General features: G+C 49.8%; 1 protein-coding gene across 3 annotated transcripts in view; it reads left to right on the top strand.

Moving 5' to 3' along the window:
• Gsn (gelsolin) overlaps nucleotides 1–23477 on the top strand; it is a 58921-nt gene extending 35444 nt beyond the window's left edge. For all 3 annotated transcript variants that reach the window (XM_013030152.1, XM_013030151.1, XM_013030150.1), the window contains 14 exons: nucleotides 6451–6612; nucleotides 8977–9126; nucleotides 9904–9993; nucleotides 10676–10808; nucleotides 12015–12103; nucleotides 12244–12459; nucleotides 13286–13419; nucleotides 16211–16301; nucleotides 18493–18663; nucleotides 19171–19345; nucleotides 20290–20414; nucleotides 20589–20666; nucleotides 21985–22045; nucleotides 23072–23477. In XM_013030152.1, the coding sequence (XP_012885606.1) occupies nucleotides 6451–6612; nucleotides 8977–9126; nucleotides 9904–9993; nucleotides 10676–10808; nucleotides 12015–12103; nucleotides 12244–12459; nucleotides 13286–13419; nucleotides 16211–16301; nucleotides 18493–18663; nucleotides 19171–19345; nucleotides 20290–20414; nucleotides 20589–20666; nucleotides 21985–22045; nucleotides 23072–23241 (1845 nt within the window). In that variant the 3' untranslated portion in view covers nucleotides 23242–23477. The remainder of the gene's footprint in view (nucleotides 1–6450; nucleotides 6613–8976; nucleotides 9127–9903; nucleotides 9994–10675; nucleotides 10809–12014; nucleotides 12104–12243; nucleotides 12460–13285; nucleotides 13420–16210; nucleotides 16302–18492; nucleotides 18664–19170; nucleotides 19346–20289; nucleotides 20415–20588; nucleotides 20667–21984; nucleotides 22046–23071) is intronic.
• The last annotated feature ends 4045 nt before the right edge of the window (nucleotides 23478–27522 follow it).

Raw genomic sequence — 27522 nt, 5'->3', positions numbered from 1 at the left:
GTCAGAGCTGCCTTCGAACCACAATCCTCAGATCTCAGCCTCCTCAGTAGCTAGGATGACAGGCGTGAGTCACCAGCACCCAGGTGATAAGATGTTTTTAGTCTCATTTCTCTTCTGCTCACTAGACTCCCCCTTGAACTTGAACTCTTAGGAGTTGGGCCAAGACAGACCTCTTTCCCTAGGCCCCCAGCCAAGTGAGGCTGAGCAAAGCCATGCTAGGAGCCCCAGACAGCTGGGAATGTGTGACCCGCAGCCCCACAAGCAGCTTGATATCCCTAAGAGCCTGCCTTTCCTCCCCCACCTCCTCCAAGTTCCCAGAGAGCCAGTTGTACCTGCCCTGCAGGGCTGGGGAGGATTTGTTGAAGGAACAGCTGAGAAATGCCTCATGTGGAACTTAGTTTCTTGAAGGGCTCAGGGATGGCTTGGATTTACAAAGCTAGGTTCCTCTTTTTTTTTTTTTTTCTTCTCATTCTTCCCATGAAACCACCATTGCCCTTCCTGGAGAGTTCTAGAGTGAGATCAAAGCCTTGTGTATGTCACCCATGTATGCCATGCTCTCTCTCAGAGCTGCGTACTATGAGAGCGGTCACTGCCTCTCTGGGTCTAAGATCTTCTGTGTCTACAGGGCCGTGACTTTATCTTTCTCAGGTGAAGCAGAGACTGAATGATGGGCGAGTATTCATGAGACGCAGATAGCAAATGCAGGGTGTGGCCTGGGTTTGGCCAGGCAACCTGGCCTGGCTTCCCTGGCATCTGCCCAGGGAATGTCTGCCAGCTTACCATGCAGAGCTCCTGCTACTGAGCTGCACAGCCATAGCCACTCCTGGACCCTGAAGAAGGAGAGGTGGGAAGGTGGGGAGCCAGGCCCCTGGACAGGAGAAGGACTGGGTCTTTTCCCAATCCCCAGGACAGGAAATGGGAGAGTGCTTGGAGAGGTTCCAGCCAGACCAGGACACAGGTACTAAGGCCATTCCTGACACCTGTGAGACTCTCAGCAAGGCCCACCCTCCTCCCCTCCACCTGTTATTCATTCTACAGTTTCAAGTCCCCATCTCAGCGATGCCTGCTTAGAGTTGCTGCAGCAAAGCTGGCTCTGCACTGAGGACATGCGTTGTCTTATTTAGACCTTCTGGTTGCCCTCACATCATAGGCTAGTGGTGCCCATTTTACGGATAAGGAGACCTGAGACCAGTAATTGACGGAGATTGCTTCAAACCCAGGCTTGTGCGGCCTTCACTCTCTTAGGCTCTGAGCCAAGCACAGGGTGACCACCTAAAGCAAGGTGGGTGATAGGTGGCATCCCTTGCGTGCGGAGTGTGGCAGGTCTCCTCTGAGGGGTTCAGAGACTAGGAGGAGTGTACTCAACTCTGTGCCTAGTCATCTGTGCCTTAGGGGCTAGCTCAGCACGAGTCTGATATAGTCACAAATATGAAAGTTCTCTAGGACAAAGGAGCATTTCCCCAGATCTGCCAGTGCTGAAGAGCAGGTGACAGGCTCGTCCCCCAGGTTTGTGAGAATAAATAAAGATGATAAGAATCACAACCACACAGGAAGCCCTTGCTACTGTCTCGATTCATTCTCATTACAGGCTGAGGCTCCCTAAATCTAGCCCGCAGAAGGTTCTTAACACCGAACGCTTACATTGCTCTAACTGTGCCAGGGATTTTTTGGAGCAATGGTCCTGTGTGTGTCCAGTCCTGGAGCTTGAACTTAGGGCTTCGTGCTCTTGCTTGGCTTTTTCACTCGGGGCCAGCACTCTACCACTGGAGCCATATGTTTCTGGCTTTTTGATGGTTAGTCGGAGATAAGAGTCTCATGGCCTTTTTTTTTTTTTTTTTGGTTGGTCATGGGGCTTGAACTCTGGGCTTGGGCACTGTCCCTGCACTCTTCAGCTCAAGGCGAGCACTCTACCACTTGAGCCACAGTGCCACTTCCGGTTTTCTAGTGGTTTATTGGAGATAAGAGTCTCACGGACTTTCCTGCCCGGGCTGGCTTTGAACCGTGATCCTCAGATCTCAGCCTCCTGAATAGCTAGGATTACAGGCATGAGCCACCAGCGCCCAGCCTCATGGTCTTTTTTTGTTCCCTGTCTAACTTTGAACTGTGATCCTCAGATCTTGGCCTTCTGAGTAACTAGGATGACAGCCAGTTCTTCCAAGTATTTTACTATCTAATTCATTTTACCCTATGTGATTGATAGCTACTAGTGTTTGTACCATTTTTAAAATAAGTACGGTAAGGTCCAGAGATGTTAAACAACTTGCTCAAGGCCACTCAGCTAGCAAGTGACAGAATTGGGAATCAGGGCTGGGAAGGTGGCTCAGTGGTAGAGCACTTGCCTTGCATGCATGAGGCCCTGGGTTCGATTCCTCAGCACCTCATAAGCAGGAAAAAAAAAAGCTGGAAGTGGCGCTGTGGCTCAAGTGGTAGAGCACTCTAGCCTTGAGCTGAAGAGCTGAGGGTCAGCACCCAGGCCCAGAGTTCAGGCCCGCAACTGGACCCAAAACAAAAAAACAAAACAGAATTGGGAATCAAACTCAGAGGTGAAGAGTCTAACTCAGAGCTGGTTCAGAGTGGACATTTCAGGGTTCCCTGAACTTCCCACCTTGGTTCAGATGGCATCTAGCATTTCCTCCCATGCCCTGAGATGATTTTTCTTGACATTCTTAGGGATGATTGGGGAAGAGAGGAGGGCCCTAGAGAGTGGGATCTCTATCAGGCCCCAGATTTGGGACTTCAGTCCTGAAAGGTACTGGCATGGTGGAAAGGTGAAGTTCAAGGCCAGTCCTGTTTACCACCTTCTGCGAGTCCTCTGGCCGCCCCCGCACCTGGCAGGCCCAGCCCAAGGCTCTCAGCCCTGGTGTCCTCATCAATTATAGATCCGGAGGAGCAGGGCTTGTTATGCAAGACTTGTTCCTGTGAAAGCCTCTTCCTGGGAGCCACGTCTGACCCTGGAGTGTGAGAAGGGGCAGGAAGGGGTCAGGAACCTCTAGGAAGCCTCTGGTTTGGGGTCTGACCCCTCTTGTTCTGAGACTCCTCCCCCTACCCCACTTCTTAAGGCACTGCCCTGAGATGGTTCAGAATCCCTTGATCTTCTCCCCATCCCTCTAGAAGCTCTTCCCCTCCATCTTCCCACAAACTCTGGGGTCCCTCTGGGGCTGGGTTACTTGAAACCCTTTGTTCAAGTAGAATCTGGGCCTGGCATAGTCCTAGGAGCCCCGGCTTGAAGAACAATTGGAGATGCAGTCATGGGAACCTTTTCTCTCCCATTTCTCCCATTTTCTTTCTCTCTTGTATTTTTTCCTTTCTTTCTTCTTTCTCTCTTCCTTCTCCCTTCCTCCCCCTTCTCTCTCCTTTCCTTCCTTACTTCATTCCTTCTCCCCCTCCCTTCCTCCTTCTATTTCCCCCTTCCTTCCCTTCTTCCTTCCCTTCTTCCTTCCTTTCCTCCTCTCTCTTTCTCTCTTTCTCTCTCTTTCTCTTTCTTTCCCTCCCTCCCTCCCTCCCTCCCTCCCTCTCTCTCTCTCCCTCTCTCTCTCTCTTTCTTTCCTTCTTTCTATTCTGAGACTTGAACTCAGGGTTTAAGTGCTGTCCCTTAGCCTTTTCACTCATTGCTAGTACTCTGTCACTTGAGCCATACCTCCACTTCCAGCATTTTGGTGGTTAATTGGAGATAAGAGTCTCGTGGACTTTCCTGCCCAGACTTGCTTCAAACTGTGATTCTCAGATCTCAGCCTCCTGAGTTGCTAGAATTACAGGTGTGAGCCATTTGGTGTCTGGCTTAAGTATTCTTTTATTTTATAGATACAGGAAGAAAATAAAGGATGAGAATAAAAAAGTTTGGGGGGGGGATATGGGAAGGGATGATAAGGGGAAACAAAGGAGGAGGCAACAATGCTTCGTAAGAAATGTACTCATTACCTTGCCCATGTAATTGTAACCCTCTGTATAGTATTTTCACAAACTAAAATAAAACAAAAGTTCTAAGGGAAGAATTAATAGCAGAGCTAAATGACATAAAAGCAACATTTTTTTCTTTCATAAGTTTCCATTTCTAAATATTTGAACATGTCAGATATTTCAGGGGTATAGGAAAACAAGTGAATGAGCTTTGTTTCTGCCTAGTGCCTCATTCCTTGTCTCTAAAGAATTGGCAGAAATGATCTGTGGGTCCCTTAAGCACCCACTTTTAATTTTTGCATGTCCTGGGGCTTGAACTGAGGGCCCGTGCACTGTCCCTGAGCTTCTTTTGTTCAAGGCTAGCACTCTACCACTTGAACCACAGCATCAGTTCCAGCTTTTTCTATATGTGGTACTGAGGAATCGAACCTAGAGTTTCATGCATGCTAGGCATGAAAGCTACATTCCCAGCCCTGAGCACCCACTCTTTAGGAAAGGTTTTTGAGACCCAGCAGAGTGGAGTCTATCAGTGCTTAAGCTGATGGATGATAAAGCTGACCCAGAAGATAGAACTTGGGGTGAAACTCAGAGCTGTTGCAACTCGTGGGGAGCCTAAACATGCTTCACCTCTCTGAACCGCCATGCATTGCCTAGAAGTGGGGCAGTGAGAGCCCTCCACCTCCCGGGTCAGCAGTGGGGACCGCATGGCACGTGGACCGCAGTAGATGATGCTCAGATGATGCCCAGAGGATGCTCAGCCAGTAGTACCCCATAGTCCTCCCACAAATGAAGACTGGGTGGCTGATTTTCTGTGCAGGCTGCTGTACTTTACCCATTTCCCAGCAGTCTCTCTGAGCCTTCCTGCCTCTGTACTGTACCAGTTCTCAGGCATCTGCTACACCCAGTCCCCTAGGCCCCTGGCCCTACACCCTAGTACCCAAACTCAATTCTTCCAGTGATGGGAAAGTTACTGGTGGCCTCTTAGGTGTGGGTGGGCAAGTCAAGAGTGGCAGTCACACGAGGTCCTTGATACCGAGTGACCCAAGGGCCCTGGACATAGCGTGCAACCACTCTGCTCAGCTATAGGAAATATTGAAAAGTTTTGTGGTCATACCAAGAAGGGACACCAGGGGGTGCTCAGCTTCTAACATTTCCCAAAAGTGGGGTTTGCCAAACACTGGAGCTGTTAGCACAGGATGTGGTCTTGAAAGTGGTTCTTCATCATAAGACTGGGTGATTCTGTATACAAGAAAAAGCAAGCTGCGGGGCACCAGTGGCTCATGCCTGTAATTCTAGCTACCCAGGAGGCTGAAAGCTGAGGATCCCAGTTCAAAGCTAGCTGAGGCAGGAAAGTCTGTAAGACTCTTAGCTCCAGTTAACCACCAAAAAGTCAGAAGCAGAGCTGTGGTTCAAGTGGTAGAGTGCTAGCTTGAGACAAACAAACAAATAAAACAGAAAATTCAGGGACAGCACCTAGCCCCTGAGTTCAAGTCCTAGTATTCCCTACACTTTGATCATGGAACCCTGAGGAATATATATTTTTTTATTGTAAAGGTGATATACCAGTGGGGTTATAGTTACACAAGTCAGGTAATGAGTACATTTATTTTATTTATTTTTTTTTGGGGGGGGTCTGGTCGTTGGTCTGAACTCTGGGCCTGGGCGCTGTCCCTTCGCTCTTCAGCTCAAGGCTAGTGCTCTACCACTTGAGCCACAGCACCATTCCGGCATTTTTCTTTTTGCTTATGTGGTGCTGAGGAATCGAACCCAGGGCCTCAGGCATGCAAGGCAAGCGCTCTACCACTGAGCCACCTTCCCAGTCTCAGTACATTTATTTTTGAACAGTGCCACCCCTTCCCTCGCTCTCTCCATTTTTCCCTCCCACCCCCCTCCCCCATTAGTTGTATAGGTCGTTTTTAGCATAGTGTCTAGTGACATGTTCACCCTCTGTCCCGCGATTTCTGTGCTCCCTTTACCCTCCCCAAATCACTTACGTAGACTTATAAGACTAAAGGTACAGAGATTAAAAAAAAAAAAAAACCCAACAAACCAGCAACAGAGGAGAGAGGGGGGAAAAAAAAAGCAAAATACCAAAAATCCTCCTGTTTCCATTTCTTGGAGTTCTCTTTGATAAACATTTTATGTGATGATACATACGCCCATAGCCATTGAGCCTTTGTGATCTGAGGAATATCTTGAGGAAAACAAAATTAAATAGGAGTGTAGAAGAATGCTGATTGTGAAAGAGAATATTTGCTGTTCTTTGACCCAGGAAAGTGGCTCCTGGGGTCACTTTTGAGTAGATTATGAGATTCAGTGGGATTCAGTCTGTAGGGAATCTAATACTCTTAGCAGTATTCACTTGGGAAAAAAATTGTTCCTTTTCGGACCCGTTTTCCTTCCTGTAATGGCCGTAAGGCTGTCCCAGCCTTAAACTGGACAATTGGAATGGTCAGGTTTGTGACTGGCCATCTATCTGCTGTTGGAAGGCCATTGCTCTATCCTATGCCCTTTCTCCATCACTGGATTAATGCTGTTCTCTTGACCCAACAGGAAGGAGGAGTGGCCTCAGGGTTCAAGCACGTGGTACCTAATGAGGTGGTGGTGCAGAGACTCTTCCAGGTCAAAGGGCGGCGTGTGGTCCGTGCCACAGAAGTGCCTGTGTCCTGGGACAGCTTCAACAATGGCGATTGCTTCATTCTGGACATGGGCAATGTGAGTCCTGCCTACCCTTTCCTGAGGGCTCCAGAGCTCAGGCCTGACACACTGGTGAATAGATGTGTGGACATGGGTGGGACAAACCACAGACCTGAAGTCCACCTCACTGTGTGGTGAACTGAGGCTTTGATGGACACATAACCTCCTCTGCCCTGTAGGCTCTTGCTTGGCAGGCGCAGACATGAATACTGTGTACTATGATCAGTACACTCCCACACAAACAAGCGGAGACACGTGTGTGTATGTTGCACATGTATTATAATGTAGCTGGTACATGATAATACCCCAGGCCTGACTGATACTGATGCTTTGTAACATGCAAGCCTTACAGGTCCCTTTGAACATGAACCTGCAAATGGCTATAGCCAGACATTGCACCCCAAACTCATATGCATAGTTGAATAGTGTTCATATTGATTTAGTGTAAGCTCTCTCTCTCTCTCCTTTTCTTTTTTTTTTTATGAGACAAGATCTCACACTGATGTAACCCAACCTAGCCTTGAAGTCACTATATAGCCCAAGCTGGCCCATAAACTCACTATCCTCCTGCTTCAGCCTCCCCAGTGCTAGATAACCAGTGTCCGTGACCAGGCTTGGCTTTAGAATAATCTTGAGTGTATACCTCTACTGATTTCACAAAGCAAACCCTGGCATGTAACACCAGATTAAGAAACATCGCTTACCCCTTCTCAGCCTTTTCGCTAAGATCAAGTTTAGTATCTATTTTTTTTTTTTTTTGGTCGGTCGAACTCTGGGCCTGGGCGCTGTCCTTCAGCTCTTCAGCTCAAGGCGAGTGCTCTACCATTGAGCTACAGCGCCACTTCCGGTTTTCTGGTGGTTTATTGGAGATAGGAGTCTCACGGTCTCTCCTGCCCCGGCTGGCTTTGAACCTCGATCCTCAGATCTCAGCCTCCTGAGTAGCTAGGATTACAGGCGTGAGCCACCAGTGCCCGGCTCAAGTTTAGTATCTATTCTTACCAGTTTAATATCTAAATGTGTCCTCCATCTGAGTACACATTAATAATTATATATTATATATTTTAATTACATTTGTATATTATAGACACATATATTTGTATTAAATATATGACTATATAACACATTTAAATAAAGGTGTTTTATGTAACTATATTTATATATTATGTATAAATTATATCATATAGTCTTTATATTAAATAGAGATTTGAAATTAGGAGTTGGAATAGAAGCTGGTTCCACCCACGGCTGGCATTGGCACTTGTAGGAATGGTGGAACATCTCCTCCCCCTCCCCCGGGGGGAATCAAGAAAAAAAAGGAAAAGAAACAAACATCCGCAGTCCTTATTACCTGCTTCCAGTCCCCGTGCTTCCCCAGGGAGGGCATTATCCAGAAAACTCTCAACAACATGGGTTTGTTTTGCCTGCTTCTGACTCTTCCACATACCCAAACACTCGCCATTTTGTGTCTGCATCCTTTCGCAGCACCTTGCATTCCTGAGGTTCGTCTGTATCTCTGTCTTGACTTATAGGTCACCTGTTCTCTCTGCTTCCTAACTTTCAACTGATTTACCTTTTTTTTTTGCTGCTGCTGAGCACTTGGGGTGGGCTCTGGTTTGGGCTCCTCAGGACAACCTTCCACCGGTCTCTAGGTAGACTGTGCTTCTGCTCTGTCTCTCAGAGCAAGATTGCTGGCTCTGAGGGTGTAGGAAGACTGAGCCTTAGTACCTACAGCCAAGTGGCTTTCCAAAGTGCTGGTACCAAGTTATCTTCCCACTGGCAGGTGTCTCCATCCAATCTCTGTTGCTATAGCAGAATACCTGGACAATTTATAAACCAAAGAAGTTCATTTAGCTTATAGTTCTGGAGTCTAGGAAATGCAAGGTCTGGCCACTGTGTCTGGTGAGGGCTCTGTACTGCTTCATCCCCCAGCAGAAGTAGAAAGGGTGAGCAGTGAAAAGTGTGTAAATGGCACAAAACCCAGGGGGTGAGCTTACATTGTAACAGAATCAACCCGCTCCCTCAAGCACGGCCTCAGTATCTCAAGTGACCTGACCCTGTGAAATTTCCTCCCACCTTGATCACAATGACCACCAAACTTGGAGGAGATACCTAGCAGTACTCTTTTTTGTGTGTATATGAGTGACACAACTAGATGAAGTTACAATGTAGGGGGGGGGAGGAAATACTGCATAGCCCTGTTCTCTGATGGGCGGGCCACACTCACTGTACTTGGTAACACCTGTGTGGCCCTGCCAGCCCTCTCCTGGGTGAGCACAGACCATAGTGTGTCCGTCCCTCCCCCCCTCCAGCATCCTCCTTGGCATGAGCTGGACAGGGCATGTCAGAGGGCCAGGGCATGACTTCCTCGTGTCTGTCTTCCAGAACATCTACCAGTGGTGCGGTTCCAACAGCAACCGATTTGAAAGACTGAAGGCCACACAGGTGTCCAAGGGTATTCGGGACAACGAGAGGAGTGGCCGGGCCCAGGTTCACGTGTCTGAGGAAGGTGCTGAGCCTCAGGAGATGCTGCAGGTACCCACTGACGGCCACAAGGGCAGGGGCAGAGGGCAGGCTGCTTCTGCCTGCCTCCTGTGATGAACGGGAGGAAATAGTTCCACAGGGCCTGGCATTGCTGGGAGATCACACTTCCCCAAGAGCCCAGTGAGAAGCCCGGGTGCATGCTGGGAGTGTGAGCTCTGAAGGAGAGCTGGGAGAGACCATCTCCCAGCAGCCCCTGGGGCTAGCTGAAGTCCAGCGCCTCTCTGATCATCTGTGGTAGATTTGTCAAGGACTCAATAGGGTGATGAGGTTGTCAGCCATTGTGCTCTGAGGCGGAGTCCATAGAGGCAAGCCAGGGTTGCTAGCCTCCATTTGCCTGCAGGGGGAGGGGGTGATACCAGAAAGAGCAGTGGGGTGATTTTGTGGAGAAGAGGAATGTGGACCCCAGCAGCTGGGCTGGTAAGGCCAGACAGGCCTAGCGTGGAGATGTGAATGTGCATTCAGTCATGGGTGCCAGGATGCAGTATGACGGCATCTGGGCCACAGGAGAGCCAGTCAGCTGTGGTGCAAGCAGGGGACCTTGTGAAGGGCAGTCCTGGGGACGGATGGCAGGGAGCAGGGGTCTGACAGGCAGATCTGGTGAGTGCCACATGCAGGAAGCCTGGGAACGCACAGAACTGTCATGGAGGGACAGCCTGCCCCTTGAGGGCCCTGGGGAGTCTTTCCACATGGCTGTTGGCCGCCAGGGAGCTCCCAGAGAACCCTGCAGACCCATGACCCGCTGCTCTCCCACCTCTCCACCTTCTGCAGGTGCTGGGCCCCAAGCCAGCTCTGCCTGAAGGCACAGAGGACACAGCCAAGGAGGACGCCGCCAACCGCAAGCTGGCCAAGCTGTACAAGGTGAGCCTCTGGGCGTGGGGTCAGGACAGGCCCCGCCTCCTCCCGCCCCGCAGTGCTGTGGGGCCTGGGAAGTGTATGGAGGGAGGGGCTTCCAGTTCTCATCCTATGGGTGCCATGCATTCCCATTGCCTTCCTGCAGGAAGAATGTGAGTGATAGACACATGTAGGCTGTGCTTACACATGGGATCCACCAAGCTCTCCCCTCCCCTTCCCCCTTCCCCTTCCCTCCTCTCTCCTGCCCTTCCTTCCCCCATCCTTTCCTTCCTCCTCCTCTTCTCCCCTCCCTTCCTCGCTTTACGCTCCCTCCTGTCCCTCCTTCTTCCTTCCTCCTCCTCCTCTCCCTCCCCTCCTCTCCTCTCTTCCCCCTTCTCTCCTTCCCTTCCTTCCCCTCCTTTCTTCCCCTTCCTTACCCTCCCCTCCTCTCTTCCTCTCCCTCCCCTCTTCTCCCTCCTCTCCTCTCACTCTCCTCCTCTCCCCTCCTTCCCTTCCTCTTCCCTCCTCTCCTTCTCTTCCCTCCCCTCCTCTCTATCCCCTCCTCTCCCTCCCCTTTTCTACCCTCCCCTCCTCTCCCTTCTTCTCCCTCCCCTCCCCTCCCTCTCTCTCCCCTCCCCTCCCCAGTCCCCTGGGTGTTCCTACAGTGCTCCAGACACTCACGTGCGCCTCCCTCTATCCACCCTCTTAGGTCTCCAATGGCGCAGGCACCATGTCTGTCTCCCTGGTGGCGGATGAGAACCCCTTTGCCCAGGGGGCCCTGAGGTCCGAGGACTGCTTCATCCTGGACCACGGCAGGGACGGGAAGATCTTCGTCTGGAAAGGTAGTGAGGATGAAGCAGAAGTCCTACCTGGGTGTGGAGAGCTTAGGTGGGAATCCCAATGGCTTGCACACTCCGTGCCGGAGAGGGAAGAGTGTGGCAAGCACCTGAGTGGGTACCATGGAAATCGGGGGTCTAAGGTCACACCCTAGCTGTTGCAGTCAACTTGATGGGTGATCTTGGGCACTCAACGCACCCTCTCTGGGCCGAATTGGATAGGATAATGCTAGCAGTAGGACTTGCGCCATCTAGCTGCCCACTAGAGCCATTCACGAAGGTGATGTGGTTTCTGTTGAGCAATCTCATCTAGCTGTACACTAGAGCCATTCATGAAGGTGATGTGGTTTCTGTTGAGCAATCTCATGCTAGAGTTGTATGGAATTTTTTGCAGATGAAAAAAAACAAACACATCAGTATTGGGGATTTAACTCAGGGCCTCTTATTTGCTAGGCCAGTGCTATACCATTGAAGGAATGCCTTCAGCCCTTTTGCTTTTCAAAGTTTGTGTGTCCAGGTGGGTCTCACACTTTTGCCAGGCCCTCTTCTGACTACCATCCTCCTACTTTGCCTCTCAAGCGGTTGGGACTACATGGTGTCTGCCACAGTGCCTGGCGCATGCAGAATATTTATGGGAGGCTCTTAGAGGTCACTTAGAGTCCCAGAGGTGTTCCGAGAGGATCGTGAAGGTCCTCCCAAGGTGCTCTGAGACCAGTTCTGGAAAGAGGATGGAGGGGTGGGGGGGTGGGGAGAACATTATCAAACATGTGCAGTGCAGTGGTTACAATTTATATACTCTGGGCTCTTGAACCTGGGTCTTGAGACATCTGGGCGCTGACAGGTGACCCAGGAGCTCACCTGGAGCTGGGAGGTTCTCGGGGTTGGGACAAAGTTGCCTGTGCAGTGGGGAGGAGCCCTTGGCTTCCGCCATGTGCAGGCTTCTCAGTCCATGGGGCAGAGTCTGAATCGTAGCTTCCCACCTGCCACGTGGCCTTGGGCAACCCCCAAAGCTCCCTGTGACCCCAGAAGCCCCACTTTTATCCCCTGAGACTGTTGTGTGGATGACATGAAATCCGCATCAGTAAAGGAACCCAGTGGTTATGGTGATCGGGATCATCAGCCACGACCCCAGACAGGCACCTGGGAGTCCTCAGTTCAGCTCAGACTCCTAATGCCCTCCTCCTCCCCCCATCCCTGTGTGGCGGCCCCCAGGTAAGCAGGCAAACACGGAGGAGAGGAAGGCTGCCCTCAAAACAGCGTCTGACTTCATCTCCAAGATGAACTACCCCCGGCAGACCCAGGTATGTCTTGGAGGCGAAGCGAGGGCAGCGGAGGGCTGGGTGGGAGGGAGATCTACACGTGGACCGGACCCTTGGGGTTCCCCTGATGCCCTTTTTGGGGTCATCTGGGTATATCGTGCCCCTCCCTGCTTCCTTCCCAGGTTTCAGTTCTGCCTGAGGGCGGGGAGACCCCACTGTTCAAGCAGTTCTTTAAAAACTGGAGGGACCCGGACCAGACAGACGGCCCGGGCTTGGCCTATCTCTCCAGCCACATCGCCAACGTGGAGCGCGTGCCTTTTGATGCTGCCACCCTGCATACCTCCACCGCCATGGCCGCCCAGCACGGCATGGATGATGATGGCACAGGCCAGAAACAGGTAGCCCTGGGGGCCCGGGGAGGCCGGGCTGTGTCCTGGCCACTTTGTCCCTCGATCATTCCCAGACACCCCCTGGTCACTGCACCATCTCTACTCCTGGAGGCTGTTTCTCTGTCTTCCACTGCTGATTGATGAGATTCTGATGATTCCTTCATCTGGGGAGTCAGTGTCTCTACTTTGCCACCAGGTGGCGCAGCAGAGCCTCTTGACCACTTGGAACAAGTCAGGTCTTCAGAGTTCTGCAGAGACTGCCAGCCAGCCTCAGGGATTCTTAGTCTCTCTAAGCGGCTGGAGTTTGAGATTGACTGAGTCTAGTCCCTAGCCTTCACTGGGCTGGATTCATCAGGAGCTCCCCAGGGAGAGTGCAGAATGGGACAGGGGCATGTGTGATAAAGCCAGAGTAGGAACATTGAGAGTGGGTCCCAGCTTTGCCTCTGGGGGGCTCCATGATTGAGGAGGCTTTTTGTTTTTGTTTTTGTTAGTCATGGGGCTTGAACTCTGGGCCTGGGTGCTGTCCCTCGGCTCTTCAGCTCAAGGCGAGCGCTCTACCACTTGAGCCACAGCGCCACTTCTGGCTTTCTGGTGGTTAATTGGAGATAAGGGTTCAAAGCCCGTCTGGCTTTGAACCATGATCCTCAGATCTGAGCCTCCTGAGTAGCTAGGATTACAGGCGTGAGCCACTGGAGGTTTATCTTGAACATCTGGCTGAGCCCAAATGGAATCACCTAGGCAAAGCTATCCTGTCACCCCGCTGTGGGTTCTGTCTGGCTGAGGTGGGGAGGGGGTGGACACAGTGTCTGACCCCAGCTCTGCCCTGCCCTGACAGATCTGGAGAATCGAAGGTTCCGACAAAGTGGCTGTGGACCCTTCCACCTACGGGCAGTTCTATGGTGGCGACAGCTACATCATTCTGTACAACTATCGCCACGGTGGCCGCCAGGGACAGATCATCTACAACTGGTGAGAACATGGGCCTTCAGTGTGTTGGGGGAACGTAGGGATCCTTGCTGGGGAGGAGAGGGAGTGGAGTTAGTGGGGCATCAGGGGAGGTAGGACACCCATGCTCTCCTGGGAATAGTTCTCATTCATAGGCAGTGCCTATGAGGTTTCTAAGTGACCTTCCCTTCCCCTTCCCCTTGCCTTTCCTTTCCCTTCCCTCCCCTCCCTTCCCCTTTCTTTGCTTCTCCTCCTCTTCTGGCAGTACTGGCATTTGAACTCAGGACTTGGTGCTTTCTAGGCAGCTCCCTTGCTTTTAGTTCTGCTCTGGCCGACCCTGAGTGATCTTCCTATCTCTGACTGCTGAGTATTGGGAATTACAGCATACATGTATCACTACACCTAGCTTGTTCTTGAGATAGGGTGTCACTAACTTTTGCTGGGCCTGGCCTTGAACCTCAGTCCTCCATCCTCCTACTTTCACCTCCCACCTTCAAATAGTTTTTAACCTCCTCATATAGAAATGCACCATGTCTATTATGGGAGAGGTGGTCTGTTAGAAATAAGCAAACCAATACAACATCTCGCACAAAATCTATGTGAAGCACTGTATAAGTTTATCCCTTTAATTGTCTTTTTTGTGTGTGCTAGTCCTGGGGTTTGGACTCAGGGCCTGGGTACTGTCCCTGAGCTTAGTTGTTGTTGTTGTTTTTTCTGAAGGCTAGTGCTCTACAAGCTAGTGCAGCCACAATTCCACTTCCTATATAGGTTTTAAAAATTAAATTATTTTTCCCTACCCCACAATATGTACAATTGTTACATATATCAATAAAAATCTTTAATTCTTCTAAAGCAGGATATAATTCAAAAACAATCTCAAATCACAACAGAATAAAAAGGTGCTACTGAAAACTCTTATTCTCCTTTCCTACATGGGTCAAAACTTTTCAGACTTCCTAGATGCCCTTCCAGCAATGCTGCATGCAAATGCAAGCAAATATGACTCATTGTTCCTAATTCTCTTCCTTGTTTGCACAAAAGATGGTTCACTATAGTCCCTCCCTCCCTTCCTCCCTCCCTCCCTTCCTCCTCCCTTCCTTCTTTCCTTCCTTCCTTCCTTCCTTCCCCTTTCCATCTCTCCCGTATATATGTATATATGTATATTTGTATGTATGTATTTGTTTTATGCTGGTACTAGGGCTTGAACTAAAGGCTTCAAGCCTGTGCTCAGCTGACACTCTACCACTTGAGCCACATCTCTAGTCTGGCATTTTACTGATTAATTGGAAATAAAGTCTCATGGACTTTTCTGCCTGCACTGAGTAGCCAGGATTACAGGTGTGAGCCACCAGTGCCTTGTTGCTCCTTTATTTTTTGGCTAAGTTCTGGCTGGAGGCCAGTCGAGGTCATTATGTAGACAGCTTCCTTGTTTTAGTTTTTGTCAGCAGCTGTATAACATTCCTTTGTGTGCTTTATTTACCAAGTTTCCTGCTGGGACATACTTGGGTTGATGCTGCTGTACAGACTTGGGTTGAGCTGTTATAGGCACCACAGACTTTAATAACCTTAAGCAAACATGGGGAATGTTTAGGGAAAGTTCCTCCAGGCTTATGTCCCAGGGATTGCTGGGGTCAGAGTCCAGGAACTTGACATTTTGATAGATTGCACTGATTTCCCTTGACAGTACTTGTGGCAGTTCACATCTCCACCCTCTCCTTGTGAGAGTCTCTCCTAAACCCACACCAGCGGACTGTGTTCTCGTGCTTTTGGATGTTCATCAACTTGATAGTTTATACAGTGGTGTCTTGTTATACTTTCAATCTGTGTTTGGGTACTGGGGCTGTAGCTCAATGGATGTTTATGTGAGACCTTGGATTCAAGCCCCAGCACTAAAAAAATTTTTAATTGTATTTTTCTTACTACACAGCTTCCCTGTCTGATTATTAACTATGGGATTTTTTTTCTTTTTTAAACTTTTGATTTGAAATAATAAGAATCCTTTCTTCCTTCTTGCTGTGTGTGTGTGTGTGTGTGTGTGTGTGTGTGTGTGTGCATGCGTGCGCACGTGCCAGCTGGGGCTTGAACTCAAGGCCTAGGTGCTGTCCCTTATACCTTTTTTCACTGAAGGCTGGTACATTCACTCAAGTGAGCCACAGCTTCATTTCTGGATTTTTTTTTTTTTTGGGTCCGGTCGTGGGGCCTGAACTCTGGGCCTGAGCACTGTCCCTCAGCTCTTCAGCTCAAGGCTAGCGCTCTACCACTTGAGCCACAGCACCACTTCTGGCTTTTTTTTTCTTTTTGCTTATGTGGTACAGAGGAATCGAATCCAGGGCCTCAGGCTTGCAAGGAAAGTGCTCTACCACTGAGGCCACCTTCCCAGCCCCACATTTCTGGATTTTTTTGGTGATTAATTGGAGATAAGTCTCATGGACTTTCCTGTCCTGGCTGGCTATGAACCACAATCCTCAGATCTCTGCCTCCTGAGTATCTAGGATTACAGACGTGAGCCACCGCCACTCAGCTTATTTTCTGTCTTTCTGTGCAGAGAAATGTCCTGGCTACTTTTGTACATCCCACAGTTGGGTGTCTGAGCACCTGTCATGGCTGGCAGACCCATGGGGCCCATTTAGGATAGGGAAATCTGCTGTACTGGGATCTAAGTGAGAAGACAGGAGGCCCAGCTGAGATCGCTGGTTTGGCTCCTGGCTCTGGCTCTCCATCTCTATCCCCATCTCCATTGCATCATGCGGATGGTGTTTTCTCAGACTCTGGACTCTGTACAAACCTCAGTGCTTTGTCTCACTCCCTCTTTCAGGCAGGGCGCCCAGTCTACCCAGGATGAGGTTGCTGCGTCTGCCATCTTGAGTGCTCAGCTGGATCAGGAGCTGGGAGGTACCCCTGTCCAGGTGAGCCAGTCCACTGCCACTCTGAGATGTAGCCTGGGCCTTATCAATCCATCCATCCATCCATCCATCCATCCATCCATCCACCCATCCACCGTCCACCCACCCATCCATCCATCTGTCCATCCATCCATCCATCCATCCATTCATCCACCCATCCACCCACCCATCCATTCATCTGTCCATCCATCCATCCATTCATCCACCCATCCACCCACCCATCCATTCATCTGTTCACGCATCCATCCATCCATCCACCCATCCATCCACCCATCCACCCATCCATCCATCCATCCATCCATCCATCCATCCATCCATCCATCCATCCATCCATCCACATTGCAGGGCTTCTATGTGCTAGACATCATGGCTGCAGCCATGATGATCCAGATGGGCTTTCCAGTCAATGAAGAGACATTGAGTAAGAATGCATCATCACATCCTGTGATGTGAGCAGCCTGCAGAATGGTAATACACTTCCGGATCGGGTAGTAGGGTGGGCAGCCTGGCCAGGCCATTAAGAGGATGGATGTGGAGACAGCCTTCTTGGGTTTGAATCCTCCCTTCACCTCTGGACACTTCTGTGTCCTCCAAATAGGGATAATATTCCCCCCACCCCTCCTACCCCGCTTACAGGACTAAGCACTCATTACATTCATATGTAAAGCATTTAGAGCCATCCCTGACACAGAAGGCTCCTTCTTTATATAATATATGTGAAGTAGAAAGTCATAAATCCCAGACCTCCCTTCTTCCCAGAGAGACACTACAGGTAGGGCCTAACAGATGAGTAAGAGTTGGGCAGGTGTTGATTGAAGGAAAGCACAAACCAGGCAGAGGGAAGAGTTCTGTGCATCGAGCCTGAGGTGGGAGGGACATTGGATATCAGGGTGGGGAAGGAAAAGGGAGAGAGAAGGGAGAGGGGCCATGTTCTGAGGTTCAGTAGGGACAGGTCCCGCGGGGGTGATGGTGAGGGTGTTGACTTTGGCCTGGGAAAGGATTGGAATTTGCTGATTGGTGAATCTGAGCTCAGCAATGGGGTTTCAGGTTTCAAAGGTAGCTCTGGCTGCTGGGAGGAACCCTGGTAATGTGTGTGGCCAGGCCTTCCAGGGTTGATGGGAAGCAGACCTGGAGTTTATTGCTATATCTGTTGCCCTTGGCCTGGGCAGGACTCTGGTCTGGATCTGAGCTGGTGTACTGACAATCATGCTGGCCTGGGTGCCAGGTACTAAGTGAGATACCCACTCATCTTGCCGCAGAGTTGGCAGGAACAATTTGGGCCCCATTTTGCAGGGGAAGGTCCTGAGAGATTGGGGTAGGCCGCAAGTTCTCACCAGCAGGGTAGGGTTAGGGTCTGACCTCTGACCCAGCCCTAGCTGGTCACTGCATTTGGCTGTCTGGGGCCAGGCCTCCGATGTGAATGAGAAGGGCAGAGCCAGAAGCAGCTGGAGGTGACTGGCCTTGGCCAGCTCTCACCCCTCCCTTCCCCACTGTACCACTGGCCAAGCAGGGGGGTCTCCAGACCTGGAAGGCTCTTGGTGCCACTCTACCAGCCTCACATCTGGACCTGACATCACCATTATGGAAGAATGCCCACAGACAGTCCTTGGGCTTCCATTTAAGGGAATCTATGCAGATGTGGGCTCTCTGAGTTCTTGGACCAGACTCAGGGGCAGCACTGGAAGGAAGTCTTCAGTGGTGGGGGGGACGGGGGGGGGAAGAGATGGAAGAGCAGCCACGGACACCCGGGGGACCCCAGGCCCGGGCATCACCTTCAGCTTCCTGCAAGTCTGATTCCCCTGCTCTGCGCCTGCGTGCTGTGGGGTCCTGGTGCTGCATGCCAGGCTCAGTAATGGCCTTGTTTGGCAGATGGGCCCAGTGCCATAAAGAAGGACTGATGAGCTGGTGGCTCTCGCCTGTAATCCTAGCTACTCAGGAGGCTGAGATTTGAGGATCACTGTTCAAAGCCAGCCCAGGCAGGAAAATCCATGAGACTCTTATCTCCAATAAACCACTAGAAAACCAGAAGTGGTGCTATGGCTCAAGTGGTAGAGTTCTAGTCTTGAGCTGAAGAGCTGAGAGATAGCGCCTAGGCCCAGAGTTCAAGTCCCATGACTGACAAAAAAAAAAAAAAAAAAAAAGGACTGATCCTCTGTCCACCCTCCCCTGACCAGCTCTCCTGTCTCTCCGCTAGAGTCGTGTGGTGCAGGGCAAGGAGCCCGCTCACCTCATGAGCCTGTTTGGCGGGAAGCCCATGATCATCTACAAGGGTGGCACTTCCCGAGATGGTGGGCAGACAGCCCCTGCCAGTACCCGCCTCTTCCAAGTCCGGGCCAGCAGCTCAGGAGCCACCAGAGCCGTGGAGGTAATTCCGGGTCCTGGACCATAAGGGGAATCACCAGCTCTGAAATCTGTCAGGCTCCATGGGCAGTGCTCCAGATCCTGGGCAAGATTGGTGAAGTGGCGGGGGGGCGGGCTTTTCTTTTTCTTTTTTTTTTTCTGGGGCCTGGGTGCTGTCCCTGAGCCTCTCTGTCCTCAAAGCCAATGTTGTACCACTTGAGCCACAGCACCACTTCTGGCTTTTTTTCTTCTGTTTACGTGGTACTGAGGAATCGAACCCAGGGCTGAGCCACATTCCCAGCTCTGCGATTCCATTTTTCTGGACAGTGTTCTCCAGAGTTCTCCTTAACCCTTGACACTCCAGCCCAGATTCCCACACCACTGTGGTTAGTCACGGTGGATTCTAGGCTCAATGGGGACCAGGCCAAAGTTGGTTGGCCCCAGCTCTGGGTCTCCAGGGCTGTGAGGAAGGGGCTGGGGCTTTTTTTTTTTGTATCTGGTTTCTAATAAATTGGGGACATTCCCTTCTCAGGTAATGCCCAAAGCTGGTGCCCTGAACTCCAATGATGCCTTTGTGCTGAAGACCCCCTCCGCTGCTTATCTCTGGGTGGGCACAGGCGCCAGCGATGCTGAGAAGACAGGGGCCCAGGAGCTCCTGAGGGTGCTGCGGGCCCGGCCCACGCAGGTGGCAGAAGGAAGCGAGCCTGGTGGGTGGCGGCAGGGAGCCTGCAGTTCCTCAGCCATGTCCTGGGTTAGCTAGGAGCCTCTGTGGGCAGTGAGGGGTGGGTCTCTAGCGTTAAAGGAAGGGAGAGCTTGACGCTGGGTGGGTAGTCTAGGAAGGTTGGTTGGAAGAGGCGATTATTTGCTAGAAAGCCTTGAGAGACTCGAGGCAGGGTAATGACACCAGATCCGCAGCGATCTCTCCTTCCTCTTTTGAATCTGCTTTGTTTCCTGATCATCATTCAGGAAGTTCTTTGGGTCAGTCCTTAGCCTTTCCTGTGGGTTCTTCAGCTCTTTTTCCCTTATGGTGTGTTTGATGGAAGGAGGGAAGAGAGGCATTTATGCCTCTCGCAGATCTGTCCAATAGAAGCTTCCTGTCCAATAGAATGGACATGTTCTGTTTCAACCAGCTCCACTTTGATGGCGACTGAACACTAGAAATGCGACTAGTAAAATGAGGAATCAGACTTCTAATTGTATTTAATTGTAAGGAATTTAAATATAAATGGCCACGTGTGGCCTGGGCAGGCATAGACAGTGTGGATCAAGTAGAAAACACAGGGCAATTGAAGTTAGAAAATATTCTGCATCCTGGCTTTTACCACGTATCAGCTGTGTGACCTTAGGTGAGTTGCTTAATGTCTCTGAGCTCCTCATTTGTTGAGAGCGGATAATTATCCCCATCCTGCAGTCCTGCTGTCCCTTGCTGTGTGTCTACTGCCAAGCCTACCCTCTCTGGGCCTTCCTTTCATCATCACCACAGTCCCTCAGGCCCCTTTTCTCTCTGTCCACTGGGAGTTTAAGCTGAAGGCAGGGATGAGCATGGTTTCATGGGCTTGGGCAGGGTTTGTCTCCAGGTCTGAAAAGGCTAGGGGGCAGTGGCATCCCATTGTAACTCCTGTGGCCTTCCTCCCTCCTCTCCCCCCCACAGACAGCTTCTGGGAGGCTCTGGGAGGGAAGGCAGCCTACCGCACATCCCCACGGCTGAAGGACAAGAAGATGGACGCCCATCCTCCTCGCCTCTTTGCCTGCTCCAACAAGATTGGACGTTTCGTGGTAAGTGTACAGATGTCTGGCCTGGCCTGTTCCCCAGCTAGGGAGCTGGCTTGCCCCAGGGGCGGAGGACAAAGGGGTGATACTGAGCAGCAGGGGTAGCAGAGATGGTCTGAAGGACCAGTGTGGTAGAGCAGTTCTGCGGCTCCTGCCTTAACTTCCATTGGTTCTTCTCAGATCGAAGAGGTCCCTGGTGAGCTCATGCAGGAAGACCTGGCCACGGATGACGTGATGCTATTGGACACCTGGGACCAGGTGAGTGAAGGAGGGAAGGTGAGGCCACAGGCCCTCCAGCTGTGTGACCGGGTACCAGAAGGAGGTAAATTAAAGAGGCAGCGCTAGGTGTTGCCAGAAAACAAAACAAAACCTCGGCTTGTGACAAGTCACTTCTGCGCGCTCAGCTTCCATTTCCTCAGTTGCAGCTCCAACCACACAAAATGCCCGAGAAAGGCAGACGAGCAGTCAGGTGGCCTGTCTGTCCCCGTGGCCTCTGGAGAGTGGTGCCCTGGCTTTAAATTGCTCATCACTCAAGTGTGAATTGTCCCGCATCACCTGGAGCTTTGGTAGTGCCTCTCCGGGCTGAGAAGGGCCTGGGCTCTCTTCTTTATCTCCTAGGGGGAGACTGTTGAGGAGGACTCAGTGTAGGGGAATGGCATTCATTCATTTACTCATTCATTCACTCCTTCATCGAGGAGTAACAGAGCCCCTGGTTGAGTCAGTGCTTTTTTTGTTTTGGATGAAGTGACAAAGCAGTAAAATGAAGCAGAGGCAGACACCAGGTCTGGTCCTCACAGGGTCTGTGTGTGTGTGTGTGTGAAGTAGCATAAGATGTCAATAACTTTTCATACTCTGTGTACTTTGATGAATGAACAAATGAATGAGAATGTGTTTACCATCCATGTGACAAACAAACATCTTTAAAGGGATGATTCATGAACTTCTAGATCTCCAACTCAGTGTCTTATGGCACCATGTTGACAATGGTAATGGGTAAAGCAGGCTGGGGTGGGGATGCATGAAGGAATGGTGGGGTCTGTGGTGAAGTAGGACTCTCCATCAGAGGCACCACCACTGCTCCATTTTATCCAAGTCAAGGCAAAAGCTCAGTATTGCCAGATTCTCCCATTTTTCAAGACAAATTGGAATTCAACATGTTGGTGAGCCAGACATTGGTGGCTCACACCTATAATTCTAGCTACTCAGGAGGCTGAGATTTGAGGATCATGGTATGAATCCAGTCCAGGAAGAAAAGTATGAGATTCTTATCTCCAATGAACTATTTAGAGAAAGCTGGAAGTGGTGCTGTGCTTCAAGTGGTAGAGTGCTAGCCTTGAGCAAAAGAAACTCAGGGACGGTGCCCAGGACCCGAGTTCAAGTCCCAGGACCAGCAAAACAAAACATGTTAGTGGGTTATCACTTTGCAATCTCTGTTCCACATTCTTCCAGTCACTGTCTGTGGGTTTTGTAAAGGGAGTTTGGGGCTTTGTTCTGTCTGGTACCTGAAACCTTCTCCCCCAGCTGTGAATTTGGTCAGTGGCCTCCATGAACTTAGTATTTCTTATCTTCCCTCCAGGTGTTCGTTTGGGTTGGAAAGGATTCTCAGGAAGAAGAAAAGACAGAAGCTTTGTCTTCTGGTGAGGACTGATGTCTCTGTGGGAATTTGGCTGTGGGTTGGTGGGAAAAGCTTCTGGTATCAGTCTGGAAGGGGACTTCTTCCTCCATGGTTAGACCTGCCAATTAGTTAGTGTTAGTCAGCTTTCTATTACAATAGCAAATACCTTGAGATGATCAGCTTATAAAGAAGGAAGGTTTAGCTAGGCACCAGTGTGTCACACCTGTAATCCTAGCCCCTTAGGAGGCTGAGATCTGAGGATTGAGGTTCGAAGCCAGCCTGGGCAGGAAAAGTGAGTGAGACTCCTAATCTCTACTAAACTACAAAAGAATCTGGAAGTGGAGCTGTGGTTCAAGTGGTAGAGTGCTAGCCTTGAGCATAAAAGCTCAGGGACAGTGTGCAGGCCCAGAGTTCAAGCCCTAGGCCTAGCAAAAAAAAAGAAAAGAAAAAGACAAAAGTTTATTTTGGCTCACCATGTAAGAGGTTTCAGTGTATGGTCAGTGGACCCTGTTGCTTTTGATGAGGCAAAATATCACGGTGGGTAATCATGTGGGGAGAAAAAATATCCATTTGCCTCATGGTCGGGACTTAGAAAAAGAGCAAGAAGGGGTGGAGTCCCACTGTCTCCTTCAGCGACGTCCTTATCACTCCCCACAAAGTTCTCACTACTTTCCAAACCACAGCAGGTGGTGAAGAACAGAAAACCTTGAGGGTGTCTCAGGGGAAGGAAAAACAAACAAAACCCAACAGGTTCCCAGGATGCACAGGGGCTGAACTTGCCAAGGGTTCCATGTTAGACAGAGCTAGGGGTCGCTGAATAGAGTTGACTTAGTGAACACTCCAGTAAAGACCTTAGAACTTAGGCAAAACAGGAAGTTACGCCCTCAGCCCTGTCCCTTCCTGTCTTCCTGGCAGCGTGGTAGAGAAATCATGTGGGTGTCATTGCCTGGAAGGGATGCTGGTGTCCAAGGCAGGGGTAGGCCCCTCGTCCTGATGAGAGACACAGTAAGACTCCCCCAATGTCCTTTTCTTCCGTGTGTGTCTGCAGCTAAGCGGTATATCGAGACGGACCCCGCGAATCGGGACCGGCGGACCCCCATCACCGTTGTGAAGCAGGGCTTCGAGCCTCCCTCCTTCGTGGGCTGGTTCCTGGGCTGGGATGACCAGTACTGGTCCACAGACCCCTTGGATAGAGCCTTGGCTGAGCTGGCTGCCTGAGGAGGGGCACGAGCCCTCAATATCACCAGTCAGTGCCTTTTGGAACTGTTCATCTCCCAAAGACCTCATGGTGAGCAGGCCCACGCTGGGATGTTTGTGTGTGTGTGTTCGGATTTGTTTTGTTTTGTTTTATAGTAGCCAAAAATAGCCCTGCAGTCATTCAGGGTTCTTGTAAAACCATCTGAACTTGCTGTGCTTTGGAAATGAAATCCAATAAAAGCCTTTTGAAGTGTGTTTTCCTAGTGTGGCTTGGATCCCTGGCCCCTTCCCTTCTCACCCGATGCACACATCAGTTTCAATCCTGTGGCTGACCCAGGAAATTCAGGAGCTACCGAGATGCCTCCCACAGGCCCATGGCTGAGCAACATCCACAGCCTGGGCACAAGTCTCCAAGAAAGACTGCCACAACTCTCAGGCCATCCCAAGCCAAACGCAAAATGTTCTCTTAAAGTTTAATGCTATGAGCCAGGCACCGGTGGCTCAGGCCTGTAATCCTAGCTACTCAGGAGGCTGAGATCTAAGGATGGTGGTTCAAAACCCAGGCAGGCAAGTCCATGAGATTCCAACCAACCGCCAGAAAACCGGGAGGGGTGCTGTGGCTCAAGTGGTAGAGAGCTAGCCTGAGTGAAAAAGCTCAGGGACAATGCTCAGGCCCTGAGTTCAGGCCCCACACTGACAAAATTAATTAATTAAATAAAATGGTATGATAGTGGTAGTGTTTTTGTGCCATCTGTTCCCCTCAGCACAGGGATTGAGCCCAGGGCCTTAGTACATAGTAGACAAGCATTCTTCCACTGAGCTATAGAACCCAGTCCCTAGCTCTCCATGTTTTGTGCCAGTACTGGAACTCCAACTCAAGACCTTAGATTCTTGTTTGGCTTTTTTGCTTGTGGTTGATGATCTACCCCTTAAGCCATACCTCCACTATACTGCTAATCCTCACAAGTTCAATCTGCTGCCCAAGCTGTCTGGAGAAATCTGCTTTTTATAGCTGTCATCTGTAAGAACTACCTACCCTAGATGTGCCCAAGTGTGTAGTTTCTGGGTACTGGAACGGGACTCCTTGGTGCTCTACATGGTCCCCTAGGCCTGAGTCATTGCTTATGCTTAGGGAATCAAAAGGACCTCTTGGGGCCTTCCACCTACTGCTTCAAACCTTTTGTCCATGGAGGCTGCACATCAGCCCAGGGGGCGGCTGGATGACAGAGCCATCCGCTCCCTTCCGCTAGATCTCATCACACTCCCCCTCTTGCCCATGGTCTCCTGTGGATGGACAGAAGCTTCTGTGGACAGAACTACAGAAGAAGGCAGTGTGGGATTTATGTGGTGGGAAGTGTGTGTGTGTGTGTGTGTGTGTGTGTGTGTGTGTGTGTATGTTTACGCTGTCGTTTCCAAAGCTGGCTGAGCCCTGACATCCTCCAGGGAGCTTTTTAAAAGCATGATTCCCCAGAGGCCTTAACCTCTAGGGACTCTGCTTCATCACAGAAATGACGAGGGTAGGTGGATGGGGGAAGGAGTTTTCCAAGTGAAGTTTGGGGACAGGCTGAGTCATGTCAGGCAGAGGGTGTGCCAGGGCAAGAATACGGGGGAACCAGAACAGCCAGTGTGTGGCTGGAACAAGGTGAGGAGCGCTGGGCTGTGAAGCTGGACGGCAGGCAGGCACCTTGAATGCCATGCCGAGGGCTGTTTAGATTTTACCCTATATGGCTTGCTCTTGCCTACCCACCAAAGGCGGCTTTCATGAACGCATAATGTGCTGGAACAAAAGTAGCAGTTACCAATGGAGGCTTCTAGAACCTTCCTTCCTGGAGACAGTTTCAGGGTTGTTGAAACAATGTTTATTACTTCCTTGTGCTGGCATGTAGGGGTACAATTGTGGCTACAGGGGAGTTTTGCAATGTTTTGAGAAGGGGAATTGCCTGGGCCAATGGAACTGCCCTGGCTTCCTTAGCAGGTTTTAAAAAAATTATCTTAGGGGCAAAAGAGCAAATCAGGAGTAGTTTCAGTGCAACCACATTTTGTCTTCCTCATAGTTTCAGATTTCATGATGTTCCACAATGGAGAAGTCACTATGACACAGACTAAGAAGCCAGAATGACCTCGCTTGGAGACTGGGCAAGCCTAGGTTCCCGTATGGTGGTGTCTTAAGCAATATAACAGGTGTACTTAATTTTGAGCAAACCATTGGATATATAATGTAATTTTTTTTGAGTCGGGGATGTAGCTTAGTGGTAGAATACAAGCTTACCATGGATCAGTCCTCAGCACCAAAAATGTTTTCTTCAAGCACAGGTAGCTTATACTTGTAATCTTAGCTGCTCAGGAGGCTGGAATCTAGAGGATCAAAGTTTGAAGCCAACCTAGGCAGAAAAATCCATGAGACTCTGTCTCTAAAAATACCACAAAAATCAAGGAATGGCTCAAGTTGGTAGAGTGCCAGTCCTGAGTTCAAACCCTAGTACCACCAAAATGTTTTTCTTCTTGAAAAATAAGTGTGGTTTTTTTTTGCCGGTTGTGGGGCCTGAACTCTGGGCCTGGGCGCTGTCCCTCAGCTCTTCAGCTCAAGGATAGTGCTCTACCACTTGGGCCACAGTGCCACTTCCAGCTTTTTCTGCTTATGTGGTGCTGAGGAATCGAACCCAGGGCCTCATGCATGCAAGGCAAGCACTCTACCACTGAGCCACTTTCCCAGCCCCGAAAAGTAAGTTTTCTTTAAGCTCCCAATTCCCCCTTTGCAAATGGGTAGTAGTATATATATTACCTAACCCAAGATAGTATAAAAAGTGGCTGATGGCTTAAGCCACTTAAGTGATCTTAAGCTTGTTGTTTAAAAGGTTCTTCTTCATTTAATCTTAGCCAAAAGGCTGAGAAACATTAAGAAGGTTTTTCTTAACTCAGCGTATGACCTATCTAGTAAGGCCTCAAGATTGGAAAAAGAAAATTCAAAGAGCCTAGTTTGTTGTATACACTCTTGGTAAAGACACACTGTGCTGTGGGTCAGGTTGGATCTTTGACTGTAGGGCATGGAGAACCAAACTGAAACCACATAAAAGCAATGAGCACACTACATGCGAGTCCAGAGTTTAGGGGCCTTCATGGTTGACTCAATCCAATGGATTTGGGGTTCCTGTTGACTCTATGGGCTTTGCCCTCCTCAGTCTGGTAGCCAGAGATGTTAGCCAGGCATTCTGGCTTTCATCCATATTAGGGTAATGAATGCTTAGAAGAGAAAGGACTGTTCTAAAACATTTCCTAGACAAGGTTAGGAACAATTGATTCCAAATTTTGAGATTTTCCTCAGATCTTAAGAGTTCATATAGACCATTACTAACAAAATCATGAGCCAGAAGGGCACCACCTCCCACAATCCAATTAAATTTGTCCCTGCTCCTGGGAGCTCTTAAGAGGCCCCATTTGAACAATGTGATTGTTTCTGGGAAGGAAGGATCACTTCTTTTTGCATATCCTAGCCTGATATGAGCCAGGATCTGCTGTAAACCTGGTGTTACTGGCATTGGTAAATAATCTCAGTAAATTCAGGGATTTCCCCTAGCCTGATCAACACAACCAAATAGGATTATGAGTGGAAATGAAAGATAAGACAGACTATCTTGCATAATGCTTGGCTTACGCCTTCTCCCTGGTTTCCATGGGAAATATATCATTGCAACTGCAAAACTTTTTGAGGTTAGGATCTTACAGGTGATCTAATCTAGTGATTCTGAAGTAGGTTCATGTGTGTGTGGGGGGGGGTCATTGTCACTCAGTTAAGTATGCACATCTGTGTGGCATGCCTCTGTATTTCTCAGCTTCCAATGTATTTGCAAAACAGCCACGGCCTGAACAGGTGAACTATAATTTCATTTGACTGGTGAGGAAAGAAGTTGAGGGGAAAGGACTTATTCAAGGTCACATTATAAGCTGGGGAAGTAACCAAAGAGTCATAGAATTCTATAGAACTCTGTAGAATCTTGAAAGCACTTCCCAGGATTTTACAAATAGATGGTTCAAATTTCATTTTTAAAGCAGTAATAACACTTCTATAACTGATTAATATATTTTTAAAGCCTCATTTCTCATTGGTTTACTTTATGGTATGTTACAAATATGTACTTAATAATTTGTTCTAGTGAAAGGCACTTCAAATATTTTACTAATGTATAGTTTCTTTTGTGGGGTTGGGTGGTGGGGAAGTGGAACTTGGTACTGTCAAAGTTCAAAACCCCTAAGTAAAATGTTCTGGGTTCTGTATGGTTTAGTTAGCTGACTAACCTTGGGAAG

This window comes from Dipodomys ordii, unplaced genomic scaffold (genome assembly GCF_000151885.1).
Source record: "Dipodomys ordii isolate 6190 unplaced genomic scaffold, Dord_2.0 Scaffold127, whole genome shotgun sequence".
Taxonomy (NCBI): domain Eukaryota; kingdom Metazoa; phylum Chordata; class Mammalia; order Rodentia; family Heteromyidae; genus Dipodomys; species Dipodomys ordii.
This window is presented reverse-complemented; position numbering and strand designations above follow the sequence as displayed.